Source organism: Crocuta crocuta, unplaced genomic scaffold, assembly GCF_008692635.1.
Source record: "Crocuta crocuta isolate KB4526 unplaced genomic scaffold, BGI_CrCroc_1.0 scaffold376, whole genome shotgun sequence".
NCBI classification, from domain to species: domain Eukaryota; kingdom Metazoa; phylum Chordata; class Mammalia; order Carnivora; family Hyaenidae; genus Crocuta; species Crocuta crocuta.
Window position 1 is genome coordinate 2,198,157 of NW_027527388.1, and position 27,483 is coordinate 2,225,639.

General features: G+C 35.8%; 1 protein-coding gene across 1 annotated transcript in view; it reads left to right on the plus strand.

Moving 5' to 3' along the window:
• Positions 1 to 60: 60 nt before the first annotated feature.
• PCDH17 (protocadherin 17) overlaps positions 61 to 27,483 on the plus strand; it is a 93,384-nt gene continuing 65,961 nt past the window's right edge. The window contains 3 exon segments of the mRNA XM_077752442.1: positions 61 to 242; positions 244 to 2,442; positions 2,444 to 2,549. Of these exon segments, the coding sequence (XP_077608568.1) occupies positions 61 to 242; positions 244 to 2,442; positions 2,444 to 2,549 (2,487 nt within the window).

The window sequence follows — 27,483 nt, forward strand, 5'->3', positions numbered from 1 at the left end:
CGCGCCCCTCCGCTCGCCCCTCCAGTCCGCCTGCTCCTGCCCCCACCCTACCGGTCTGGGATGTACCTTTCCATCTGTTGCTGCTTCCTCCTCTGGGCCCCTGCCCTGACGCTCAAAAACCTCAACTACTCGGTGCCGGAGGAGCAAGGGGCCGGCACGGTGATCGGCAACATAGGCAAGGATGCTCGACTGCAGCCAGGGCTGCCGCCCGCGGAGCGCGGCGGCGGCGGCGGCGGGCGCAGCANAGAACTCAGCGCCGCACCTGCTGGACGTGGACGCGGACAGCGGGCTCCTCTACACCAAGCAGCGCATCGACCGCGAGTCCCTGTGCCGCCACAACGCCAAGTGCCAGCTGTCCCTCGAGGTGTTCGCCAACGACAAGGAGATCTGCATGATCAAGGTGGAGATCCAGGACATCAACGACAACGCCCCCGCCTTCCCCTCGGACCAGATCGAGATGGACATCTCGGAGAACGCCGCCCCCGGCACCCGCTTCCCCCTCACCAGCGCTCACGACCCCGACGCCGGCGAGAACGGGCTCCGCACCTACCTGCTCACGCGCGACGACCACGGGCTCTTCGCGCTGGACGTCAAGTCCCGCGGCGACGGCACCAAGTTCCCGGAGCTGGTGATCCAGAAGGCGCTGGACCGCGAGCAGCAGAGCCACCACACGCTTGTGCTGACCGCGCTGGACGGCGGCGAGCCGCCGCGCTCCGCCACCGTGCAGATCAACGTGAAGGTGATCGACTCCAACGACAACAGCCCGGTCTTCGAGGCGCCCTCCTACCTGGTGGAGCTGCCGGAGAATGCCCCGCTGGGCACCGTGGTCATCGACCTGAACGCCACCGACGCCGACGAGGGTCCCAACGGCGAAGTGCTCTACTCCTTCAGCAGCTACGTGCCTGACCGCGTGAGAGAGCTTTTCTCCATCGATCCCAAGACCGGCCTGATCCGTGTCAAGGGCAACCTGGACTACGAGGAGAATGGGATGCTGGAGATCGACGTGCAGGCCCGAGACTTGGGGCCCAACCCCATCCCAGCCCACTGCAAGGTCACGGTCAAGCTCATCGACCGCAACGACAACGCGCCGTCCATCGGTTTCGTCTCCGTGCGCCAGGGGGCGCTGAGCGAGGCCGCCCCGCCCGGCACCGTCATCGCCCTGGTGCGGGTCACCGACCGGGACTCGGGCAAGAACGGGCAGCTGCAGTGCAGGGTGCTGGGCGGAGGGGGCACGGGCGGCGGCGGCGGCCTGGGCGGGCCCGGAGGCTCTGTGCCCTTCAAGCTCGAGGAGAACTACGACAACTTCTACACGGTGGTGACCGACCGCCCGCTGGACCGCGAGACACAGGACGAGTACAACGTGACGATCGTGGCGCGGGACGGGGGCTCGCCTCCGCTCAACTCCACCAAGTCGTTCGCTGTCAAGATTCTGGACGAGAACGACAACCCTCCTCGTTTCACCAAGGGGCTCTACGTGCTGCAGGTGCACGAGAACAACATCCCTGGAGAGTACCTGGGCTCGGTGCTCGCGCAGGACCCTGACCTGGGCCAGAACGGCACCGTGTCTTACTCCATCCTGCCCTCGCACATCGGCGACGTGTCCATCTACACGTACGTGTCTGTGAACCCCACCAACGGGGCCATCTACGCCCTGCGCTCTTTTAACTACGAGCAGACCAAGGCTTTTGAGTTCAAGGTGCTTGCTAAGGACTCGGGGGCCCCCGCGCACTTGGAGAGCAACGCAACGGTGAGGGTGACGGTGCTGGACGTGAATGACAACGCGCCGGTGATCGTGCTGCCCACGCTGCAGAACGACACAGCCGAGCTGCAGGTGCCGCGCAACGCCGGCCTGGGCTACCTGGTGAGCACCGTACGCGCCCTTGACAGCGACTTCGGCGAGAGCGGGCGCCTCACCTACGAGATCGTAGATGGTAATGACGACCACCTGTTTGAAATCGATCCCTCCAGCGGCGAGATCCGCACGCTGCACCCCTTCTGGGAGGACGTGACGCCAGTTGTGGAGCTGGTAGTGAAGGTGACGGACCACGGGAAGCCCACCCTGTCCGCGGTGGCCAAGCTTATCATCCGCTCGGTGAGCGGCTCCTTGCCCGAAGGGGTTCCTCGGGTGAACGGCGAGCAGCACCACTGGGACATGTCGCTGCCGCTCATCGTGACTCTAAGCACTATCTCCATCATTCTCCTAGCGGCCATGATCACCATTGCCGTCAAGTGCAAGCGAGAGAACAAGGAGATTCGCACTTACAACTGCCGCATCGCCGAGTACAGCCACCCGCAGCTGGGCGGGGGCAAGGGCAAGAAGAAAAAGATCAACAAGAATGATATCATGCTGGTGCAGAGCGAGGTGGAAGAGAGGAATGCCATGAACGTCATGAACGTGGTGAGCAGCCCCTCCCTGGCCACCTCCCCTATGTACTTCGACTACCNACAACCTGACTGTTCCTCAGGGGCACGCGGGCTGCCACACCAGCTTCACGGGACAAGGCACTAATGCAAGCGAGACCCCTGCCACTCGGATGTCCATAATTCAGGTAAGAGGCTTTTAGCATAACTGGGACTTGACTTTATTGCTGATTTTGGAGCTGTCCTGAAACGTTTGGAACAGGACAAGCCACGCTGCCAGCAGCAGTGAGAGGGGAGAGTTTTTTAATGAAGATGCTTTACACTTTTGCCACTACGTGTACAACATACCCTATACGTAAATCTCAAAGATGTGAATGTCTTACTTTTGTTGTATTTTAAAGTTTATTTTTATAGGTTTCAAAATGTTAGCAGTGTTCAATATTTAGAGGTTATTTTTTATTTGTTGGTCTACATTTCTCCCCGTAACAAAAGATTCCTAGGGTAAAAAAAAAAAAATTGGTTTCATTAAATTTATTTTTTAAATCTATTTAAAAAATCGGATGGCCAACATGAAAGAAATGTATGCTCAAATATTCAGGAGTTAACTTCTTCTTAAAGTACAAAATAGCAACCACTCAGAATTCCAGAGCCTGAATCTGAGCTAAGTTTTCGCTCCTCCCCCACCAAAAGTCAGTTTTATATTTTAAAAAGTGAACATGAATCATATTCATTCCTCAGTGGAAATGGCAGCATAAAGTCTTAGTATACTTTAAACTTATAATATGTGACTTTTGTTCTGAAGCTCTTTCAAAAAATTTGAATAAATGTAGGCTCTGGATCATGACCAGTAACTGTCTATGAAAAGTTTATATTTATTTCACCTGGAGTTTTCCTGATCTAGTTCATTGAGGAAGGAACAGAGTATACCCAGGAGTCACAGACTCACTTTATATGGTTGAAAACAAGAGGCAAAGTTGGCATTAAAGGCACGTGATGCACCAAAAATGCATGTAGTTTGCATACTGTGTATTTTCAGTGTTTTTAAGTGATCTTTAATATATCTTAGATAGTATAATCCAAAGTCACTGATGTATTTTTTAAAAACTCTAAATGACTGACCCATCAGAGACAGATTCTAACAGTAGCAGGTAACTGTACTTTGTCTAACTTCTTTTATCAACTATTAGGCTGTGTCACAGAAAAACTTAATTCTTGCTTATTATAAATGCATGTTGCTACAAATTACTCTGGATGGGCACTACTTGAAATTCAAAATTGAGTTTAACTAAAAGTGACACTTTGGGAGGAAGATTAGTTTGGGGCAAATGAAGTTAATTTGTTCATAATTTTATGCTTTGAAAAGCAAACACCCTTTAATGACACTTGACTCAGTAATGTTTTTATTATTAAAATGAATAGTAAAATATCACAACCTTATCCCTTCTAACATGATAAGTGTGATAAATGCCAGAAGTTGGCAAAACATATTTTCTTGTGATAGTTTATATCCTTGTAAAACAGATTCTTGTAATTGATGCTACTGAATACTAAAGTGTCGACTGTAGTATTAAATCCCACGTTTTACAGTGTCTACTATACACCATTAATCATGATTATTTGATGTCTATATAAGACTGAATGAAAAATATCCCCCTTGAAAAATATTGAGGTTTCCATGAAAGTCTCCTGTGACTGTGTAAGACTGTTATTTATGATAATCTCTTTAGGGAGAAAATTTAAAAAATATATTTATACATCCTCTGCAAACATTTTATATATACACATATATTATATACCTTCTTATATTTTTATCAGTGACATTACAAAATTATCTCAGAGAGTTAATACTCAATCTTCCATTACAAGTGCTGGTAGTTCAGTTCTTATTTAGGTTCCAGTAAAAATGAAGTTGGTACGGTAGAATTATCAGCAAGTTTGATTCCTTGGTCAGATTAGTGAGAAACAAATTTGGATGGAAGTATCCAGAAGGTTTTGAGGAACAGGGGTGCCTATACTGTATTTACATCATGCTGTTCTTTAAGCTGTTCATTGCTCGAGGAATAGATGATGGTGATGATGATGATGATGATGATGATGATAATGATAATTTCTCGTAGCAGTAAAACTTAAGTCAACGCAAATCTCATACATGCAGGAAAAGAGACAGATAATTTCCAAAGAAAACAAAGGGCAAACTTCCTTGCCATTCCCTATTTCTAGAATCTTAATTCATGCCATGAAAACACAGAAAAAGTTTCGATTTTAAGTTCCTGATATTTTTTTTCCAAGATGACTCAATTTTCCATATTGTTTCCACCCTAGAAATATCCTTGATGTAAACTGTAAAACAGGCAGTCTCTCTTTCTCTTTTTTTTCTACTGAGTTTTTACAGTCTTAATAAAGAAAGCTTTGTAAGTTCCTAATATGTTAATTTCCTCCTAAACATATCAGGCTTTTCTCAATGCCTATTATAGAAAAGAGAGTAAATGAACTATAGTGGCTTTTTCTTTCTTTTTAAACTAGTGTGCTGCAAACATTTTGTGCTGAAGTGACGTGTTTAAATTGAAGTGTTCAGGTATCCATAATCTTGTTTCAAAGTGCATTTATTAGTGTGTGCATTTAACACAGCCTGCTAAGGAAGCACACTACTAAACTCACGTGTATTTCTGAAGGTAGTATTTTAATCCACAGAGTGTACTTGGACTAGCAGCTACTAGGTCTCGTTTACCTTTATTTTCCAGCAAGTGTGTGCTGTTTAGAAGGCACACTGTGCATTTTTATTGATGGAATGAAAGTAGTTTGTAATTGTTTTGAAATACACAGGTAAAGATGGGCGATACAAAATTTAAGAATTTCAGGATGTAAACGATTCATATTACAGCTTAAATTAAGGTTTATTTAAGTATCAGATGATACTGTATGAGTCATAGGGTCTAAAATTTTAAGGTTAAGATCTGTAAGTTCTTAGGCATAAGAGTATTTTTACTAAAAATGAATGCAAGACAACCAGGTAAGCTGGTTACACATGTAACCATATGTAGAAACAGTGGTTTGTGAAAAGGGATTTTATGTCAGGGTTTCTCCAAGTTTTTCAGATGAAGTAAAGTCAGTCTGTGAAGTTTTAAATAATAGACTAGAGATTAATAATAATCAATAATGTGAATCATAATACACCATTCTTGTAATGAAATCTTTTATTCATTTTAAAGCTATAACACTGATTTTGAAAAATAGGAACACATTTTGTGGGAGGTGAGGCAAAGAGATTGTTTACACAAATTTATAAGTGCACTTTTCATAGAGGTAATTTCCATGTGAATTATTTCATAATGTAAATATGAGAATCTAAAATTAAGTAGAGATCATTTCTAATTGTCACGAGTCACTACATATCGAGGCTTATCAAGAATTATTTGTTCAGTCTCAGGGTAACTTTTCAACAGGTGTTTTTAACCAAGGCGTGGTTGAGAAGAGGCTGAGGACTTCTTCACTGTTGGGAGAATTTCCAGTTTTGTTTGAACATCTGTGTTTTCAGATTTTTATGTAGCACTACAGCAAGCATTTAATATGATCTCAAAGAAGAAAATATATTGAGCCAGCAGAATAAGATCCGCAAAACTACATTTTAAAAAATAATACCTTCCCACATGGTGTTTTACAGTTCATTTTCAAAAGATCCACATTAGGATTGACCTTATGCTCTTTGTGCCAGGAAGAGAAAATCCTTTGGATATATGTGCATGGCCTTTTCAATAAAAAAGAATTAAACACATGGTAAATATAGTCAATCCAAATATATAAAAATGAGATTGCAGCACACAGGAGTAAAGTGGCAAAGCGTAGACAATAAACTCAGTGTTTTAGAATGAAAAGGTGAAAGAAAAAGTATATCTTTACTAGCAACATTATCCATTGTTTGCCATTAGTCTCACTTCTCTCCTACAAGGGGTTCTTGATTACAAGGACTCCAATGAGCTCCCAAGATCATGACCTGAAAACTTCATATTCTGGTATGTTAGTAATTCAGTAACATGAAAAGTGTGAACAATTTCTTTCTTCATTTATAATTCTGAGGATATTTTTCTGCAGTGTTGTTGTAAGATGGCACAGTTTGATTAGTTACATGTATTCGTTTCCATAAACTTAATATACATCTCTATTGATAAGGATAATGGTGGGCTGAATAGGAAGGAGATGTCTGTTTCCTACTGTGTGTCTCCAAGAGTGTCTTGTCCACTTGTCTTTCTTTCTGTAATTTTTAAATGATAGGTTTAATTCCCATTTTAAATTAATACGAGCACACAATCATAAAACATCTTTTCTGTGTTACCATATATTAAAAATAGCATAAAATACAAAAATACGTGATTAAGAAAATCAGCCTTCAAGGTGTTTTGAGTTTTTTTGGAAGAGAGTTTAAAATTCAATTTATTATTATAATTTTTAATACATTGTCACTTTTCATCTAAGTTTTGTGTGCACCCATGAAAATCTCAGCTCCAATGTAAATCTGAGTGCTTTTCTTTATTTTATAATAAGTGAACACACAACAGTATAACTTTTTTAACTATATGAACTGGGAACCTGATAATCTTATTTTTACTATTGGTTGATAAAGCTGCTCAAGAGTAATAACTTCTTCCATTAGTTTTTAGTTTTCTATAAAATTTCCAAAATACCAGCCAGGTAAAATATTTCATCATTTTTACACTGAGATGATTATTCATCAGTCTTTTTAAAATGTAGGAGTAAGATAATTGAGCGTATGAGTGAGTTTATAATTTCACTTAAGTTCTGTGAGTTTTATAATTTCAATAAATATTATCATATCCAAGCCTACATGGAGGATTTTGGAATTTTATTCTTGGCATCTTCATATTATTTAAGGCTGTGTGTGATCATGAAAGTTATCAGAGTATAAAAGAGTATGTCTTAAAATTCCAACCTCAATAGCTTGAACATATATTTTAGTCATGAAAAAAATGTCCATTTTCTAAAACATTATCTATTACCTAGACTATACTGTTCAAGCCACATAAAAAGATTTAAGAAAATAAATCCAAAAATAATTTCCAGAAACTTTTAATAAAGTAGAAGTTACATATTATTCACTTCTTACAGTGCATATAGATGTATATATGAGGTTAAAATAAATTGGTTACCCCTTAAATAATCTCAAATATCTTTATTAAAGGACTAAGAAGTTTGCATATTTTAAAATAAAAAAAATCTAAAAATCTCCAAATAATTATTTNTTTATATTTTCTTATGTTTCATTATCACTGTCAGGGTTCAAATTTTTTACTATTAGTACTGCTTGTGTAATACAAAGCAATAGAAATATATCTATAGAAATAAAAGGTATAAATTAAGAAACTATTTTATGTTAAGATTAATAAAGGGTTACATGTACTTATTAAAGTGAAGGTTGGTTCTGCCCATATTTAGGAAAATGTGAACAATAAAACTTCTTGGCAAAATTAAAGTGTGTGTATACATCTGTATATTTTCCATATCATGTATATAAATACTCAAGCACAAATATTAGCCCATTTTATATTTTTTTAACTCAAAGGCAGCTCTCCTCTTTTTAAGGATGAGCTCAAACCTTTATTTATTTATTTATTTTTTTGAAAATATGTGCAAACTTGATTGTACTGTTTTCAAACTTCAGACATTTTTGAAGTTCATTAGAGCCAGCCATTCTAGAACAGAAGAGAAGCTGAGGAACGACTGGCCTTCCATGGACAATAGGTTGGAGTTTATGTAGATTAAGAGAAAAAAAATCTTCATTTAAGTTTCTGAATCTTTCGGGAGCACAGTGGGATGGCTGGAGGTATTATGGGAATATGCACGGTGAGCTCTGATAGTGAAACTACCACAGGAAAGAAGATGAAGAAACTAGAAATGGGTTCATGCCAGTTAGGAAGTAAAACTTAAATCCCTTATGCTGAGATGTCTTGCAATACACTCAATAGTGGGTAAATTCTTACAAATGCACCTGATAATTATGATATTAGTCATTGCTTCAGAATGTATTCCCTTCAGTGATACTTCTGTTTAATAAATCCCACAGGGCATTATCTTAAAGTCATATTTTAGTAAAGTCATTAGGGAAGGCTTTTTTTTTTTTTTTGTACTGAATTCCTTTAACCAATGACTGTATATTTGTTAGAGAATGGCATGAAGTTCCTTTTACCCATCAATCTGAAGATACTGTGACTTCTGCCACCCACCTACAAAACGCTTTTAAAGTTCATCAGACCTACACTAATCTATTGTCAACCTATTTTAGTAAAGGAGACATTGACAAGAATTTTCTTCAGTGGCACACAGTATTTTACAGTTAGTCATAGCTTTCACCACTAGCTTTGACAGTGATATATTGCTATCCTTTGGTCTCCTGAAATAAATTATCTATAATAAAGAAGTCCTTAATGACATCAACTTTCCCTGCTGTGACTAAGCAGAAGTATGCTTGTGCTTCCTTGCTACTGCAGAAGTAGAAGTTCAATATTTTTAAGGTAAAGGGGGGAAAAAAAGACACAAATACAGATACAAAACTGTGACTGTGTGGGTGGTATCTTTCACTTGTATGCACAAAGTTCTTCCAGTGATAGACTGTAAAATTGGTTTCAGATAGTGTTTGAGAGAATCTATTGATATACATGTGACACACTTCTATCTGTTCTGGTCCTAGTGACATTCTGATTACTGGTATTTGTCAGCCTTGCCCTGGATCTATTCCAGGCAGTTTTATTGTAGTGAAATGGCTCTTACAGTTCATTGAGCATCTAGCATAACTGTGCTGAATATGATTGGCGCGTTTGCATATATTTATTCAAAAAATAAGGCAGTTAAACAGCATAATTATGGGAAAATGAATCATAACAATAAAAGACCATTTAAGTTAACAAGCTTTGTGATCAAAGGATAAATACAGGTTGGATAAATGAGACTTCAGATGTAACTAATCTACATAAATAGAGTTTGGTTTGATTAGAGGAATGGAATATATTAAAATAATTTAATGGTATTAAAATGCATTTTTAGTCATTTTGAAATATTTAAAACTTATGTTCTTTTCTTTATGTTTCTATTCAGTAGTATAGTCCAGAACCATATTTATGTTAGATGCAAAATGGGCAAGGTACAGATAAAAATACTCATGTAAGCCTGTCTGAACAATATTTATTGTTTTTTAAACTTGTAATGGTTTTGATTGATTTTTAAATAGTGGAACACATTAAACGGACTATATAAAGGACAACTTCTTGTTTACTCTCTTTATCAGCTAAAAGCAGCCTTTGTAGAATTTGAAAGTGAGAGCATTGAAACTCTATTTCAAGTTTTCAAAGGTATACCTTTGGAAATGTTTTGTAGATATATACTGTTTTTAAGAGACATTGGTTACATGTTTGTAAATTATATTAATACATAATGTAGATAATGAATTTATATACATCAAAAGTTTTGATGACATATATATATATTTTTTTTACATAACAGATTCAACTTACAATGTGACTATTTTGTAAAGTTTTTATTTATTTATTTTGAGAGAGAGAGAGAAAGAGAGAGAGAGAAAGAGAGAGAACAAGTTGGGGAGGGGTAGAGAGGGAGAGAGATGATCTCAAGCAAGCCCAATGCTATCATCATGGAGCCCAACGCTGGGCTTAATATCACAAACGCAGCCATGAGGTAATGACCTGAGCCAAAATCAAGAGTCAGACGCTTAACCCAGGCACCCCTAAAGAAATTCTTTGTAATAAGTATTATTCTTTAGATACGTTTTTCTTCAGCTTTGTTTGGCGATGACTTTTAAAAATGTAATTTACACATAAGTCATCAATTGATATACTTCTTTACAGTATTTCTTTCTGAATCTTTAATAATTACTGCTGAGTGATGATTAGATTACAATTATACCTAGACTTTCCATGCCCTCAAATTGAATAAAAGTCAAGTTGAAATATCCACATGTTTCCTAAATTCCAAAGCTTGCTTTTATAAAATAGAAATGCAACAGGTATTTTATCGTGGGCAGAAATGGTTACAGTGGTTTAATGTCCTTCTTATTTCTATAGCCCAGTTTTACACTATCAATGTCTTAGGTACATTCTTAAACATTTATTTGCAGTATGAACACTAGCATCAGTTTTGAAATGATAGTTTTTACCTTCAAGATATTCTTCGTTTCAATTCACTGGCCCCTGTATAAATGCCTTTGCTTAAAGCCGTTCATTTTATTTTTCACACAGTATATTTTATAAGAATATACTGAGATTGTTTTATGATTGACTATTCAATAGTTTTTTGCTGTTTAACCAGAGCAATTCCATATGCAAAACTGATACTTATACAAAAAATTCACCTATGATTACCATGCAAAGCATTATCTTACCAGAGTGTAAAGTGGCCAGTATGTGCTTCTTGCCAATATCTCCATTTCAGTAGATGGGATGCCCATAAGAAATTAGAATGTTTGAGACATAAAATACTTAAAATCTTAGCAAAATTTACTAAGAGAAAAAAACATTATCTTTTAGTATTTGGGGGGAAAAGGGAGTTAGCTCCAAAAGGGGATATTTTTCAGTTCAAACCTGATAATTGCTTAATGATACATCTTTATAGAAATATTTGTCATAAAAACTTTCCACACAACCTTAAAAATAATTTGCTTTGATTTCCATGGTTCTGTCAAGAGAAACCAGGATATTGTCTAAATATTGGTGAATTTTATTGTGATTTCAATTCGGGGCACAAAGCCTTGCTTTCTGTTTCAGTTTTGCAGTTTTGCATTTCTTTCAAAATGGTTTATCCCAAATCAACTTATTGCATTAAGAAGGTGAATAACAGGAGTTATAAGTCATGAAAAATAAATGAGAAATCATTTATCTTTATTATCATTAACATAGAATTAAAGATTACATAGGAACTTACCTTTATATAATTTCAAGGCAAGATGCTTGATTACTTTATTTTTATTATTATTTTAAGCTTTGCGTGACTTCCTGCTACATTAATGAATTTTGTTTTGTTTTAAGCCAGTGCTAATCTTATTTTAATCTTGGTTGATTAAATCAGACTTTTCTGGTTAAGAAAGTTTGGTGATACACTTGACAATTGACTCTTACAAGGTATTCCTGGTGTGCAATTTTAAATAACTATGATAATATGTTGTTGCTAATGCATAAAGTGGTGTTGAGTAAGATAGAAGATTATTGAGTGTGTATGTGTGGATATATATGTCAAAAAATAGCAAACATTTTAATACAACACATAGATTGAAATAAAAAGTCTATAACCTTGCACTTTTAGCATTGGCAGATGCATGATAAAATAGTAATTATTAGCTATGTTTCCAGATCCTGACCTTCTAGGAAAGATACTATTTATCTCTAGGTGATAATAAGCCAGGAAATAAGTGAACTATCCTATTAAACAAATCCCACTCAGAGGAATTTGTAAGGGTTATTGGCAAAAGCCTTTCTACAGCGTGGCCCTGATATCAGATGTGCCAATACCAACAAATGAATCTATATGCCTTAGTGGAGAGAAATTAAAAGAACTAAAAGACAGTGAATGCATTTAAGGAGAATTTTTTTTTTTTCTGATTTTGAGCAATAGACTTTTTACGATTTTTTTTATAATCAAGACAATTACATAGTAATTTGGGTTAGAATGCATGCCCAGTTCCCCGTCTCAAAACCCAATTTGTTACCACCTGTGGCTATTTCTATTAAAAAAAAAGAAACATAATTACTATGAGTCTCAGCAGTCTTAGAGTAAATTTTTGCAATTACAATACCTCCCTCGGGCAGATGTGTGAAAATGGCAGATTAATTCCTGCCAGGATCTTTCTGTTCCTCCTGCATTTTTAGGTTTGGTGTTGCCTGCTTATTAGAGTGGCTCTGTTTGCTCTGGTTAAAGGTTATGTCAGTGTTTCCATAGTAAATCTCCAGAAATAAAGATCCACAAGTCAGCCGTTAAATTTTGCCTTAGGTGAAAAGCTGATATGTAACGTTTAAGCAAAGGGGTAGATAGTATTTTCCATCACACTCCTCTGTTGGCTGGTTAAGTTGGAAGTAAATGGTAGGAAGTCCATTTGGCCGTGTTGGAGAAAGCAGGACAGATTGGGAAGTAAAAAGAGAGGCACAGTCTTTTGAACTATAAAGTAATATGTAATCAGCAGAAGTCAATGAAAATGTTTTTCTTCTATGCTTGATCCTAAAGCTACTTAAAGTATAAGAGAAACTGGAAGACTAACAGGAGATTTAATACCCTACCTATTTCTATTCATTCCCTCTTTGGTTGTGGTATGTAAACTTTGTTCCTATAAAGATCTAATTGATCTACACACAAAATGATGAATATTAGTAAGTCTCGACGGTTTTAAAACTCTGGATCAGTGTTATAACTCTCTATTAGCAGAGGTGATTTATCACAGAGCAGCTTAAATAGCAAAATATTGGAGGACAGAGACCATATACATTTTGCTTATCTCTGTACTTGGGAGAACCTAACGTGGTTTCTAATACATGGTAAGCACTTAAAAATATGCAGTCTTTGTAATCCTATAATCACTAGTCAGTTATGAGCTGGAGTTTAGATTCACACCTAGAAATTAGGTAGATCAAAGTTTAAGATATTATATAAACATGCTGGGAAACAATTTATTTGAAGCTGGCATGTTTTAGATAATTTTTATTTATACTTGTTACCTTTTTAATAAGTACAATGAAAACTCCTATACAATTCTATTGATAGTGTTACAAGTTCATGGAAAAAAACAGATGATCTAGGTTCACAATTATGAGCATCAAGTTTTCACTGAATTTGTTTATATCTATCTATCTATCTATCTAAGACACACATGTATATAAATGCATTTATATTCTGTATATCAAGAGCAAATACTGTTGGTAGGGCCATATCTTTGATCTTTTGTCCTATTCCTTGAAGTGCCTAAAAAGTATTAAAACCACATAATTCCAATTTTATGTCTCTTTATTAAGGCTCTAAGAATCACACAGGTCTAGGAAATTATTAAGGAACTAATGTAATTCTTTTTTCTACATGACATTTTTAATGAAATGAAATTATAGATAAACCATAAATAGTAATTTGGAGATTACATGTATTTGTATTTGTTTATATATGATTTTAATACTTAATCATTTTAGTACACACCATTTGACATCTGATATTGCAAAAAGAAAATCACAATAGTCAATTATCAATGTGTATAAAAATAATAACACAACTCCAAACTTTTTCTCAAAAATCTCAGAATCTATTTCATGTAGGTGGTATGAAATCCTTATGCACATATTGAGGAAACATAAGCTAAGCATTCATGTAAACAGTATGCTACCCATGTCAGTATGGTCATTTAAAATACATCTGGAACCTGCAGAGTTGTTCAATCCACCATCATCAACTCAATTAATAAATAACAAAATAATTTTAAAAGCTCTTAATTAAAATATTTTACTACTTTTAATCTGTTCTAGGACTTAATTGCTATTTATCTGAATTTTAAACTTTAATTGCAAAATCTTTATCAAACAATAAGGAGGTTTGATAGAATAAAGCCTTCAAGCAGAATGAGCTTTCCAACCATATTAAAAGTTTAATTATCTCCACATGCCATGAAGTTGGGATACAAAATGAAAGAAAAAAAATAATAGAAAGGAAATTTAAAAAGTTTAAATTGATTGTTGATTACCATTCAAAAACAAGAGAAAGACTTTCTGAGAAATTATAGTGTTAAATATCGTTTAAGATACACCAACAAATAATAAGTTCTCAAGGGGGACATTTATATCCACAATTATCCAAACATTATAGTTTTAGCCCATCTGTAAATGACTCTGGAATATTGGGCATGTTGGGGAAAGAAGGTGTAGCGACAGTGTGTGCTGCTCTCTCCTGATTGGATGCCAGTCTGGGTCTTGCTGTCTTGACCCTAAGAGACGTCTGAGTACTAGGGGCAGATATTCTCTCAGTAGATGGGAAACTGGGCCTGTCATAGTCCATAATTTCTGTTAATTTCACTTGTTTCTTTTGTTTCTTTGCATTTTTTCTTGAACCATCATACATGCTTTCTTTTAAAGAACACAGCTTAGAAACTACTAGAAATGTGACTTCTACACAATGTTGGTAAAATGTGAATGTGCTACAGATATACCATGTTTCAAGTGTTTATGTTAGTCTTCACATAAAACCATATAACCTGAAAACATATATCGTTTGTTTAAAAATTTCAAACAGTTGATTGAATATTTGGAAAGTATCATCAAAACATATAATTTGAAATAAAAAGAAGGGAATTATTACGTATGTCATACACTGACTTGTTCAGATTCTCTTCTTATTATTCTTGCCATCTGGTCTCTTTTCTAAGATATCCATTCTGAAAATATGTTTTTACAGGGATACCTTAAGAACCTTGTATATTTACCTCGAATGTAAATATTTTTAAAGAACTGGGATATATGTATTCAGACCTGAGGTGCCTATAGTTGATTCCTACAGTGGAGCAATATAGGAATGGGTTGAATTTGAAAGGGATTGGATTCAATACTATTATGTTTAGCATTATTAAAATCCTTTTAATAAATGAGAAACTTTTATTAAAATAAAAAGCTTCTTGGATTGCCTTTATTCTGGATTTTAAAAAATAAAATATTGGAGGCACCTGAGTGACTCAGTGCATTGAGTGCCAGACTCTTGATTTCTGCTCAGGTCATGATCTCACAGTTTGGGGGTTTGAGCCCCAGATCAGGCTCTGCTGATGGCACGGAGCCTGCTTGGAATTCTCTCGTTCTCTTTCTCTCTGTTCCTCTCCTGTTCACTCTATCTCTCCCTCATGCAAATTAAATAAATAAACATGAAAAAGTGTTTAAGATAAAATAATGGTTTTCTTTTTTATAAAAATAATAAAGTAAACCTTTCCATATTCCTTCTTTTTGGTCTTTGTGAAAAAAATGTGCTCTCTTGAGATATAGCAGATACAAAATCCTCCATTTACCATTCCTGAAAATAAAACATTTATTTGTTTTTAAAGTAAACTCTGCCTGACTTGGGGCTTCAATTCATGACCCCAAGATCAAGAATAGAATGCTCTACCGACTGAGCCAGGCAGGTGCTCCTAGACCGTTTAATGTTTTAACCTCTTGATAAACCTTCTTTTTATATTTATGCTTATGCAGGTCAGAGAAATAGACTAATGTATCTGTTCATAACATAAGAAAAGGAAATTTATAGTTAAACTTATTCAACAAAAAACCTTATAATTATTTTCATTACAAATTTCTCATTGAGCCTCAGTGAACTTGGGCTTCATTTTAAGCACTTATCATTTAACTGGAGAAATCAAATCTCCCAGGACACATCTGTTATTTAATGACATTAGAGTTTGGATTTTGTTTGGTGTAAGTGTAGGATTGTGATGGAAAGGCACTAAGGGTGGGAGAGGAAAGGAGCTCTGATTCAATATCCCCAGGTAATATGATATAAATAATTGGAAAATGGAGATATCATTTCAGTTGGTTAATTGTAATAAACCTATTATCTTGTTAGAGCATTAAGGTAGAATCAACATGTTGGGAAACAGATAAAAGGTGCATGAAAGCATTTAAAATTCAATCATTAGGTTTCATTGCACCCATCTGCTCCCAGGAAATATAATTGGAAATTTGATTCATTGACCTTTAGCTGCCATTTTGGACCACAGTTTCAAAATCTATGTTTTTAAGTTGGACATTTGACGTTAATTTGATAAGAGCCATATTTGGTACATTTTTAACCCAATTATGTATTTGAACAAAATTTAGAAAAAATAAAATCAGGTCTAATGGCCGGTGTATATATGACAAAGAGTCAGCATAGTTATTTAATCCTCGATCTAGTTAAAATAACTGTTGTTCAAATTCATTAAGATTTCAATTAACTGGAGGGACTGCTGAACTTTTTGCTGTTATTTTATGCACGATCTCCTGCCTGTCATCAATTATTCTCTGGGTCCAAATTATACTACATTTATACTTACAACATCCAATTATGCTAAAATTACATACCATGGCATAAGAAAAAAAGCAATATATAGTATTTCAGGTGGTTATCCTGAATTTAAAAAATTTTGCTCCCCTTCACTCTCTCTTGGCAACGTAAGTGTGCTACCACAGAATCTTCCCCAAATATTTCTTATGTCCTCACTCAGAAGGGTAATATACGACAAAATTAAATGTCTAACACAAGAAATACAGTATGTAAATCAATCATCATTTCATGTCAGCCTTTGTGTACTGCTCTGCTCACCAGGGTTCATGTAACTTGGAAAAGAGTCATGATTAGACAGGTGTTTCTTCAGCCTATGAGATCAAGTTTCTGAAATATTTATATGGTGGCGAGCCAGATGTACACAGCTTAACCTTATAATCCCATTTCACAGCTTTTCCAAATACTTGGAAACTTGTTAAGTATGAAGCTGATTATTTTGGCAGTGTAACTCCATTAATAGGATTCAGATCTTCCTTGTTTACAAGCCAGTGCTGCTAATATAATCTAGTATATTAAATCAACAGGGAAACAGAAAAAGTAGAATCCGTCCAAGGGCTAATTGACAGGGAAGTCTTTTCTAAAGCTTTTTAATGTGTGTTTTATTGACTTCATAATAGTAAAGCACACATAGAGCAGGTGAATGATGTAACTGGGCTCCCATGCTACTATCATGTTGAATGAAGTAGTTGTTTCTCAGATTCTTCATGCTTCTACTGTAATCTTGATATAAGCCACATAAGACCATGCCTCTGCCCTTTATGAATATTCCTTTCAACATCATCTCAATTGGAAGGCTTACTGTCATTTGACATATGAAATTATTTTAAATGCACTCATCTTTTTTTTTTTAATGAATAGAGGCAACACAGAGTAATGTAATAATGTGTCATGATTTTCATTATGCTTATTTATTGGTTCTGCAAAAATAGACGGAGACTTTATTGTTACACTTTCAGCTTGAGCTATTTATGCACTGTGCTACTAGGTGCACCATTTCATATTGTTATGTTCTGTCCTCTCAAAAAAAAAGGGGGGGTGTCAGAAACCTTAAATCATATTAGACTACAGGAAGACTTTTATACTTTGTCTTTTTTATATTAAATCTATGCTTTTATAAATTACCTAACTCTGCTTGAATAAACTCATGCTCCTTCACAGAGAGGAAAAACCTATTTTTCAAACTATGTATGACAACCTGATTCCATTTTTCAAAAGAAGGAAGGAGGAAGCAGGCTCTCAGCAACGAGAAGATTTCTTCCACTTTTTCACTTCTTTTGGGGACAAATGATCTACTTTATGTTTCATATTCATACAAAAATCTGTGTAATGCACATATAAGAAGGACGTTTAATATTTTTTTAAACCTAGAATTAAGTGATGCTTAAAGAAGAGTTTTTCAAGGACAATTGAAATGTAAATATATGAGATTTTTGGACTCTTGAATTTTTGGCTCCATGACAGATATCCTAAAGATAAAGCTACTCCACTGAGACTGTGCCTCTGGACCTGTGAAGTTGAGAGTCAGGCACTGCTAGTCTATTGCCTTTTGGATTTCAACTACTCTAACATTGAACTGGGAATTTGTAGTCAGCCTCCAGGGATGAAATGGCTACATTTGACTGCAGGGCCAGTTACTCCTTTCCTATTTGATTTTTACCAAGTCAATAGTTTCCCTATAAGAGATTTTACTCTCAGGAATAGCAGCAACTATTATAAAACTCTTCTATGCAAGAAGATCCACGTTTTTGCATTTAAAATAACTTCAGGTTTTCAGCCCCGAATATGTGTCTTTGAGTTTTTTTTCTGTCCTGTTTTTTTCCAAAGCTAAATGACTATATTTTTTCCTAATTTTAAGAGGATTTTTACTGCAAAACTTCTACTAAAAAACCATACCTAAAACAGCACCTGGTGTATAGTAAGAACTCATTACATGTTTATGGACTGAAAATAGAGAAGGTTGCACTTAAAAACTTAAAATTGCCTATAATTTAGTATTCAGAGATAGTTATTGCTAATCTTTTGTTGTTCAGATCCACAATCCCTTGTCTAAATACAAATTCAAAGAACTCAGACTTGAACTGATTTAAGATTATTTTTAATCTTTACTTGTTCCACTTAGTGTTAATATCAACATTTTTTTTTAACTGAGGAAATACTAATATGTTTAAATTTGAGGTATTGTGCCAGTCTCTGCCGGGATGGGTAATATAGAACATGTACAACAAAATGTCATTCTGAAATATGAAAGACTTAGGGATTACAAAACATGCCTGAATGCAAGGGTTTAGAATAAGGGATTGTAAATTTGTCTATTTTCCCATGCTGTAATGGGCAAACACATGCAGGACATACAACTAGATTTTTGCCTAAAAACATAAATATATCATAGATAGACATCATTCCATGTCAGCAGTGTAGTTTCATATTATCTTAACAATGATGGAATTCTAGGCCAATTAATGGATAATTCATTTAATCAGATCCCCCCTGATTCACAGTTTGATTCTTTACATTGAGATTCAATTCCCAGGGTTCTTCGTTGTTTTTGTTTTGTTTTTTTAATACTTTCCTGTCCAGAGCAAGATGCTTAGCCTTATTTTTTTTTCTGTTTTCTTATTATGTGTAATAATATTTGCTGTTCATAAAGTTGTCATAAGAATTAAAGATGAAATATGATTATGCATATAAAGGATATGATCAATTCTAAATTTTGAATAAATATCAACACATGATTATCATTGTTAACAGCAAATTAAGTAAAACATGGAAGCAGTTAGGATATTGATATGCAGACATGTTTTCCATAAAAACAATATTTTATGTTAGCAATTATTCAAGAGTATAACTTTATTCCAGATACTTATGATTATAAAAAAGTAATTTTACTAGAATGCTAATTTATTTTATTCCAAATTTCAATTTTGACCTCTCTAAACCAGGATTGGTCACTTTGTTCTAAATGTTTTTTCTTAAAGGTTATTTATTTATTTCGAGTTAAGGAGGAGAGAGAGAGAGAGAGAGAATGAATGCAGGGAAGAGGCAGAAAGAGTGAATCCCAACCAGGCTCTGCATTAATAGCGTGCGGTCTGATTTGGGGCTCGAAATCGCAAACGCTGAGATCATGATCTGAGCTGAAATGAAGAGTCAGACTCCTAACTGACTGAACCACCCAGGAGCCCTAGTTTTAAATGTTAAATAGACATTTTTAAAAGTGACCAATTTTTGATAGAGTGTCTTGCATAAAAATAATTTCCAGATATTTTAAACTTCTTAAACTATCAAAGTAAACTCTGAAGTGGAAAGATATTAAGTCTTCCTTAAGAACCATGCTTTTTATTCAGAAAGAACTTGTGGAAGTAAAGCTCACCCCAGGTAGAAACTGAAGAGAAGTTTCCAGAAAAGAACCGTTACAGGCCAATGAATACCAGAAAGTTAGAGACATATGATAACATCTGATTTCATTTACACTTCTTTTCATGTGAGAAAATTGAAGCACAGAAATATTACTCACATATATACAGCTAGCTAGGAATAGAAAATTAATGTCATCTGACTCAGAGTTTAGGGTCTTTGTTCCTATACCAGTTGGGATATCATGTTTGGCATGTATTCGTATGGAGGTATTGATGGAGTATGAAAACATCTTATAGCATGAATAATTACTACTTTGAGTTAGTGCAGTTTAGTTCCTAGAATGCAAGTCAATTTGGAAAAGAATTCTTTAAGGCCTCCATATATTAAGCTTCACGTCTCTCCTGGGACCTATGTACGTATCACACATTACCACAAGGTCTTTCAAATTGATAGCCAGTAAGTAGCTTCAAGAGGTTCTGTCAGCTGGTCCTATAGAGTGATAATATTTCCAGATTTCGGAAACTCCAGAAGCAATACCAGGATTCTCGGAATTGATCATAGAACGGGCTTTGGTTCTTTTATTTGAATCAAAGCTGTCCAGTAGACCTCATTGCTTTCATCTGTGTTTAATATGATTCAGAGCTGAACAATTGCAGGAACAAAGCCATTGAGAGGGGTGTGACCTGGTATCAGAACTCTGTAGGGAGCATTGATTAACAAGCATTATTAGAATGAAAGTAATAAATCTGTAAAATACATCAGACAGTGATAAATAGTCTAGAAAGCAAAGCACAATACTCTCAAAAGGGACATGGATCATACAGTACTTTCAGGTTTTTTATTTGAAAGAGTGCAAAATTTTGAGTCAGAAGAAACTTGTTCCTATTGCTTACTCATATAGGAACCTCCAGCTAGCATTTCATAAATTCCACAGGCCTCAGTTTCTCCACCCATAAAATAAAAATAATTATAACTGTTCCAGCTGGTAAAGTTGAAAGGAAGTTTAGATTTGGGGAGGTTGAGGAACAGTGACGAATCACCCTGTAACATATGTAAGGAAGCACAGGAGACAAAGGACCAAGAATGCAATAATTCTTTTCTCTGGGAAAGAACAGTTTACTTACTCTTACTCTAAGTACACTCGAGAAGAACTTGCAATACACTTCAGGAAACTTAATATGTCTAAGTGCATTTTGTTTTCAGGTGTTCCCATGATGGTACTGTTTCCACAGTTTTAAGTAGTTTGGAATTGAATATAAACATGCTACAAATCACCTAACACTGAAATCCACTTAAAAAATATGAACAGTTTTTCAATCAGGCATCTTCCAAATGCAAACTCTGGGAGAGAAGTGCGTCCCACGGAAGATGAAAATGACTTGTGTTTTTTTTTCCCCCTAAACTATGACCTAATTAAACATAGTGTATATGTGAAAATACCTCAAATACCTCATTAGTATTTTATCTACAGGAGTAAGTAGACTAAAAATTTTAATTGTAACATCAAGAATTGAGACTTAGTTTTCATAAGCCAGGAGCCTGTAACTTTTTCTATTAAGGGTCAGATAATAAATATTTTAGGGTTTGTGGGCCATATAGTTTCTGTCACAACAACTCAGCTCTGTCATTGAAGCATGAAAACAGCCATCGACAACATATAAATGAAAGGACATGGCTGAGTTCCAATAGAACTTGATTTTCAAAAACAGATAGTGGGCCAGGGTTCACTAACCATTTTGTTAGGCGTTATTAACCATTAACATTTCTTAATTTCTTTCCGTTTGTGTATTTGTAAAAGAAAACAAAACAAAACCTGTACCATGTAAATTATAAATATCCTCTAACAAGAACAAGATATTTGTCTGTTATTTCAGAACTAGATATGGAAGAATGCAGGCTTATTATCTCATGAAATGTTTGTCTGAGTAAGCCTGCTGCTTTTACCAGAGGAGAAAAATTCTTAGAATGGAAGTCTCCAAGCAAAGAAAGCTGGGGATACTTGAATTAGGTATTAAGTGTCAGTCTGATAAAGAGTAGAGATATTTCATTTCATTTTGTGCTAATGTTTAATTAAAAATCTGTTAACGTTAGTAAAGACACTTAGCTTTATTTTAATTTCAGGTATGAACGCCAACCTAAAATAGACTCTTTCCATTGAATCATACATTTTGAATGTGATACTTATTCCTGTATTTCAGAGGGAAAAATGATAAATATTCTACTAATCTAATACTCATGAATTTGATTAATAGTTAATTTTTTTCTTCAAATTTAGGAATGCCTTTTACTTTGTAATAGTCATTTCTGAGGGCAGATCATCGAAATTCCCTCTATATTATCTCCTAAATTTTCATAATTGTACTCTCACCTTACTCTTTTTGTTTTTTGAATACAGTTTATTTATTTTGAAAATTTAAAGCTTATTTATTTATTTTGAGGAGCAAGGGAGAGAGAGAATCCCATGCAGTCTCCTGTTGACACAGGGCTTAATCTCCCAAATCCTGAGGTCATGACGTGAGCCAAAATCAAGAGTCAGATGTTTAACCAATGGAGACAACCCAGTGGCGCCCCTAAAAATTTACATTTGTATATAACTTTTGTTGTTTTGGAAGGGGTTAGCGAATTACCTTTGAAACCCTCGAGAAAGACCAGGGTCACAGACTTCCCCCAAAGTATTTACTATTATTGTAAAATAAATTAATTCGTTGACTGGTGGCATGAATTGTTTCTTCTAAAGAGTTAAAAATTCTCAGGGCACCTGGGTGGCTCAGTTGATTACATCAGACTTCGGCTCAGGTCATGATCTTGCAGTCTGTGAGTTCCAGTCCTGTGTTGGGCTCTGTGCTAACCGTGCAGGGCCTGGAGTGTACTGTGAATTCTGTGTTCTCCCTCTCTTTCTGCCCCTCCCCTGCTTATAACGCGTGCTCTCTTTCTCTCTCTCAAAAATAAATAAATAAACTTAAAAAACCTTCCTTTTATAAAGAGTTAAAAATTCTCTATTAAAGTGTTAGGGGAAAGAAAAAATGAGAAAAGTATTGCATCATTCAATTTCACCTTGAATTCCTCCGATTTTTTTTTTTTTAATACTATTAGGAACTGGAATGCACCTGTACAGGTGATGACTTGAAAGGCAGATGCAAAATCAGACAGAAACCTGATCTTGCTGACATTTTTTTTTCTTTCTTTGCAAAATGTAACCTACTATTTGACTAATAATTGGCTTAATCTTCTGATCAACAATGTAATATTTGGAGGAGGAAGACTGGTGAACTGTGTAAACCAAAATCATTGTATCCATAATGTTTTAAATTTTAGCGTACTTTGGAAAAAATAAACTGATGAAACGGGTAACAGACATACAGTTTGATTTTTAAGTTAGTTATTTAAATTATTTATACCTTTTAAATTAGTTTTTTGTTTCTTTGGGAAATTTTCTGGAATGATTGGCTAAATGTAATACCTTGAATTTCTTTTGCACTTTAAAAGGTAAGTGTTCAGAAGTGCCTATTTTGACAATTTATATGACTATCACGATGGTAAGTAATCATACAGTTAAGCCTACTGCATGCATTAGACTATTTGATAATAAATGGCCATTATTAACTTTTAATGTTATTGGGCAAAGGAAAAAAAAATCTAGTTATTGGAGTTATGTATAATGTTCAGCATATTCAAATAATTTAACACACAATATAGAAAGGTAAAGGTGCCTACTCTTTTAGTGAGTTGTCTTCTTGGTAAGGGCGGTAGTAGTACTATTTTTGCTTTGGGAGTAATGGTAATTTTTAAAAGCATTTCAAGTCAAGTTACATTAATTTATCATTAATTTATTTCTGAAAATTTGGGGATGGATCCTGATTTTTCTCTATTTCTTGGAGAGATAGTACAGATGCTGACTGGTCCTGGCAGTTTCCAGTAAGTACATTGTTGTGCAGTGAGTTGGGTATATGAAGGGTAACTTTATGAAAGTTAGTTAGCTGTCAGTTTTCTCTGTTAAAAAAGAATGTAGACTGTAATATTACTATGTGTCCTAGAGCAATTGAGAAGAAAGAATAACAAATATCAATAACTGTTTCGTGGATCCTAAAATGGGACAGCATACTCCAAGCCTCCAAACACAGAAAGTACACATTGATACTATTTCCATAAACTTAGATTCAGTGCAGTATGGTTTGAGAACATGTCCATATTAGCTAAATAAACTAGACTGAAAACTGGCTTGAATCTAAATAAATTAATTTATAAAAAAATTCCTTTTACTTATTAGCAAGTTCTTTAACATGAATAAAATAAGAGTTTAAGGATATGTATCTTGCATTCATAGTGATAATAAATAAAATACTGAGTCACCAATTTGTCTCCCTCCCTTTTCTCTTTTTCTCTTCATATGTCAGAGTTCTAGAAGTTCAGACTTCTAATGAATTTTCATTGGCTACATATACCTTTGAGTTCTTAGTTTGGAGACCCAATTGCAAAGAATCCAGTTTTAGGTATTCCCTCCAGTGGAATAAACCTTCCATATTCTTGATAGAGAGAGAAGAAGAGCACTATAGGAGGAAGAAGAGGAGAGTCTTCTAAACAACATATCTGGCTGAGAGATAGCCAAAATCAGCCAACCAAGCCACCAACCAACCAACCAACCAATCAGAAAAGAATAGAACTCCCAACTCTCCCCACTCCTACCCCCACTGGAAGAAAACAAAAAGATTGGTATAAGCTAGGGTTGAGATAGAGGGACTGACCTTACAGAAGAGAGTGGATTAGCTGGAGGTGTGAAAGTCAGCAACTCAAAGTTTCAATTTTTTCCCCTAAGACTCTATGAGATTGCCAGAGAGAAAGCACACCTAGCACTCAGTGGCACCTAGGTGTCCTCTGGACTCCAACCTTCAGCAAGTATAAAAAGAGAATGTGTAGCATTTTCTATTTTGTGTGCTTTTATAGATAACAAATAGCACTCCTCTTACCTTTTGATTATCTCAATATTCCTCTTTCTTATCAAAGCTGATTTTCTTTAAGATTCATAAATTACATAATTAAACTCTGGCACACAAGTTATTATGAAAATTATAAGTGTTGTTTAGGAAAGAGTTAACATGAACAAGAGGTTTTAATATACAACCTCATTACTTTAAAAAACAAAATCATCTAAGTCATCCTAATTGAGCAGTAGACTCAAAATGCTTGCTTACAGGATGTGGCTGTTTATGCTCTCTCATTTTTAATTTAAAGTAATGCTAGCTTTTGCTAAATGTGGTACGAATTCCTCATGTTTTTATTATGCCTTTAGTAGCAAAACACGAATGTCGACCACACTATACTTGTATAAAATGTATTATTTTGAAAATCATTGATAAATACAGTTATTGCCATACCTCATGCACTTTGAAAATTCCAAAGCCAGAGGTGCTGTCAGATAACTTTATAAGTGGTGGCTTAAAATGCTGTTGCCTACTTCAGCAATGTAGAAAGAACCACACCATATATTCTGTTGAAGGCAAAGCTATCAGAAGCAATGTCGGTATGAAAAGGCTTAAAGTGAATTATTCACCTCTTAACACTCCCTTGTGTTCAGTCTGCTGCAAAGAGAATGCTTACTATCAATGTGAAAAGCAGTGCCTTTGAATTAAGGGAAAAGTTCAACTTGTCTGGCTTTGTTTTCAACCCAATAGCATCAATGTATGCAGTCAAACGTATGTCCCTAATTTAAAAAAAGTTTCAAAGTTCCACTCCCCTGAGCCCCTGCATGAGGAAAACATTATCATCTTATTATACCTGAAGCTGTAACGAAATGATTCAATACCATAACTACAACCCCAACCCCAGATTTGTGTGTGAGAAGTTCTCTCTTAATAACGCCTTCAAAGAGTCAAAGTATGGTTTTCTTTAACAATTCCTATTCTAAATCAATACCTCTAGAATTAAAAGCTTCTTCATATTTGTATTGCAATCTTTGGGAGAGTATGATTGTATTCAACATACATGTACTTACTAGTATATTACAAATTTATAAAGACAGTGTTGACACAAATATGTAAAACTTATAGNATCAAGTATATAATAATGTATTATATATAATATGTATAATTATTGAGGCAAATGCTTTTATTTTTTTATTTTTAAAAAGATTTTAAATGTTTTATTTATTTTTTGAGAGAGAGAGAGCACGAACAGGGGAGGGTCAGAAAGAGAGGGAGATACAGAATCTTAGGACAGGCTCCAGGATCTGAGCTGGCTTTCAGCACAGAGCCTGCACGCAGGGCTCAAACCCATGAACTGTGAGATCATGACCTGAGGTGAAGTTGGACGCTTAACCGACTAAGCCACCCAAGCGCCCCGAAGCAAATGCTTTTACAACCTGGTACAAAATGCTGCATGTTTTTGGGGCACCTGGGTGGCTCAGTCCGTTAAGCATCTGACTTCAGCTCTGGTCATGATCTCATGGTTTGTGAGTTCGAGCCCCGCGTCCAGCTCTGTGCTGACAGCTCGGAGCCTGGAGCCTGCTTTGGATTCTGTCTCCTCTCTGCCCTCCCCTGCTCTCTCTTTCTCTCTCTCTCAAAATAAATAAACACTGAAAAAATTATTTTTAATGCTGTGTCTTTTCTTCCTCAATGTCTAATCTGCTGTCATTCGTATTCAGTGTATTTTTAATTTCAAATGTTGTAGTTTTCACTTTTTAGAAGTTCCATTTGGGTCTTTCTATATCATCTACTTCTCTCCTTTAGGCCCAAGATGAGACAATACAAGGGAGGTACTTAGGGCTCAAATTTTAAGGAGCACTTACTCTCAGAGTCATGCTTTTATGTTCTTGACCATATTTTTAATATTCTAATATTTAAAATTCTTGTTGGTGAATTCCATCATCTTTTTCATAATTGATTTTTCTCCTAGCCATGGATTATATTTTCTTAACTTGTTGCAGACCTTATAATTCTTGATTGGATCTCAGATAGTATGAATTTTATATTGTTGAATGCTGGATTTTTTTTTTTTTTTATATTGCCGAAGGTCTGAGCTAAACATATGTTTGTGGAATGAATTTACCCGCTGAGCCTCTGTCTCAAAGGTCTCCTTTCTGATAAAAAAACAGACATAGAAAGGTAAAAGGATAGCAAGGATGCCAGCAGTTTATAAAGCACTGCCTCCTATGTTTCCACACCACTGATTCTGGAAATGCAAGAGCTGTTTGTTTTGTCAAAAATTGCTCTCTCCACAGGAAGTTTCCTGACTGCCCCATGAGTTTATAATGGGAAATATAAGAGAATACTGGCAAATTAGCACCAAGGTATTCTGTATATATTTATCAAGTAGCGATTGAATTAATCACAGATTGAATTCCAGCATTTACTGAAATAGCATCTATGATGGGGAAGACTAACTGTACAATCCACGTTCCTAATGCTTGAATTATTTTTCTCTTTCCTTTTGCAGGGTTACTTTTGAAAAATAGTATTCTGATATTTTCTTTCTTAGAAATTAGAAGTGAGACTCAAAATGATGACATCTTTATTTTTCTCATCCATAGTTATCTCATTTTCTAGAAATCCAAATATTGTTTTAAAATTGCTCGGACTTTTCTCCAGTTATCATTATTTCATGATTATTACAGTGCTGCACTCAGGACTTAAAACATGTAAATTTATAATAGGAATTGTATTAGATAACTAAGAAATTTCTGTATATTATCTCATGTAAGATATAAAA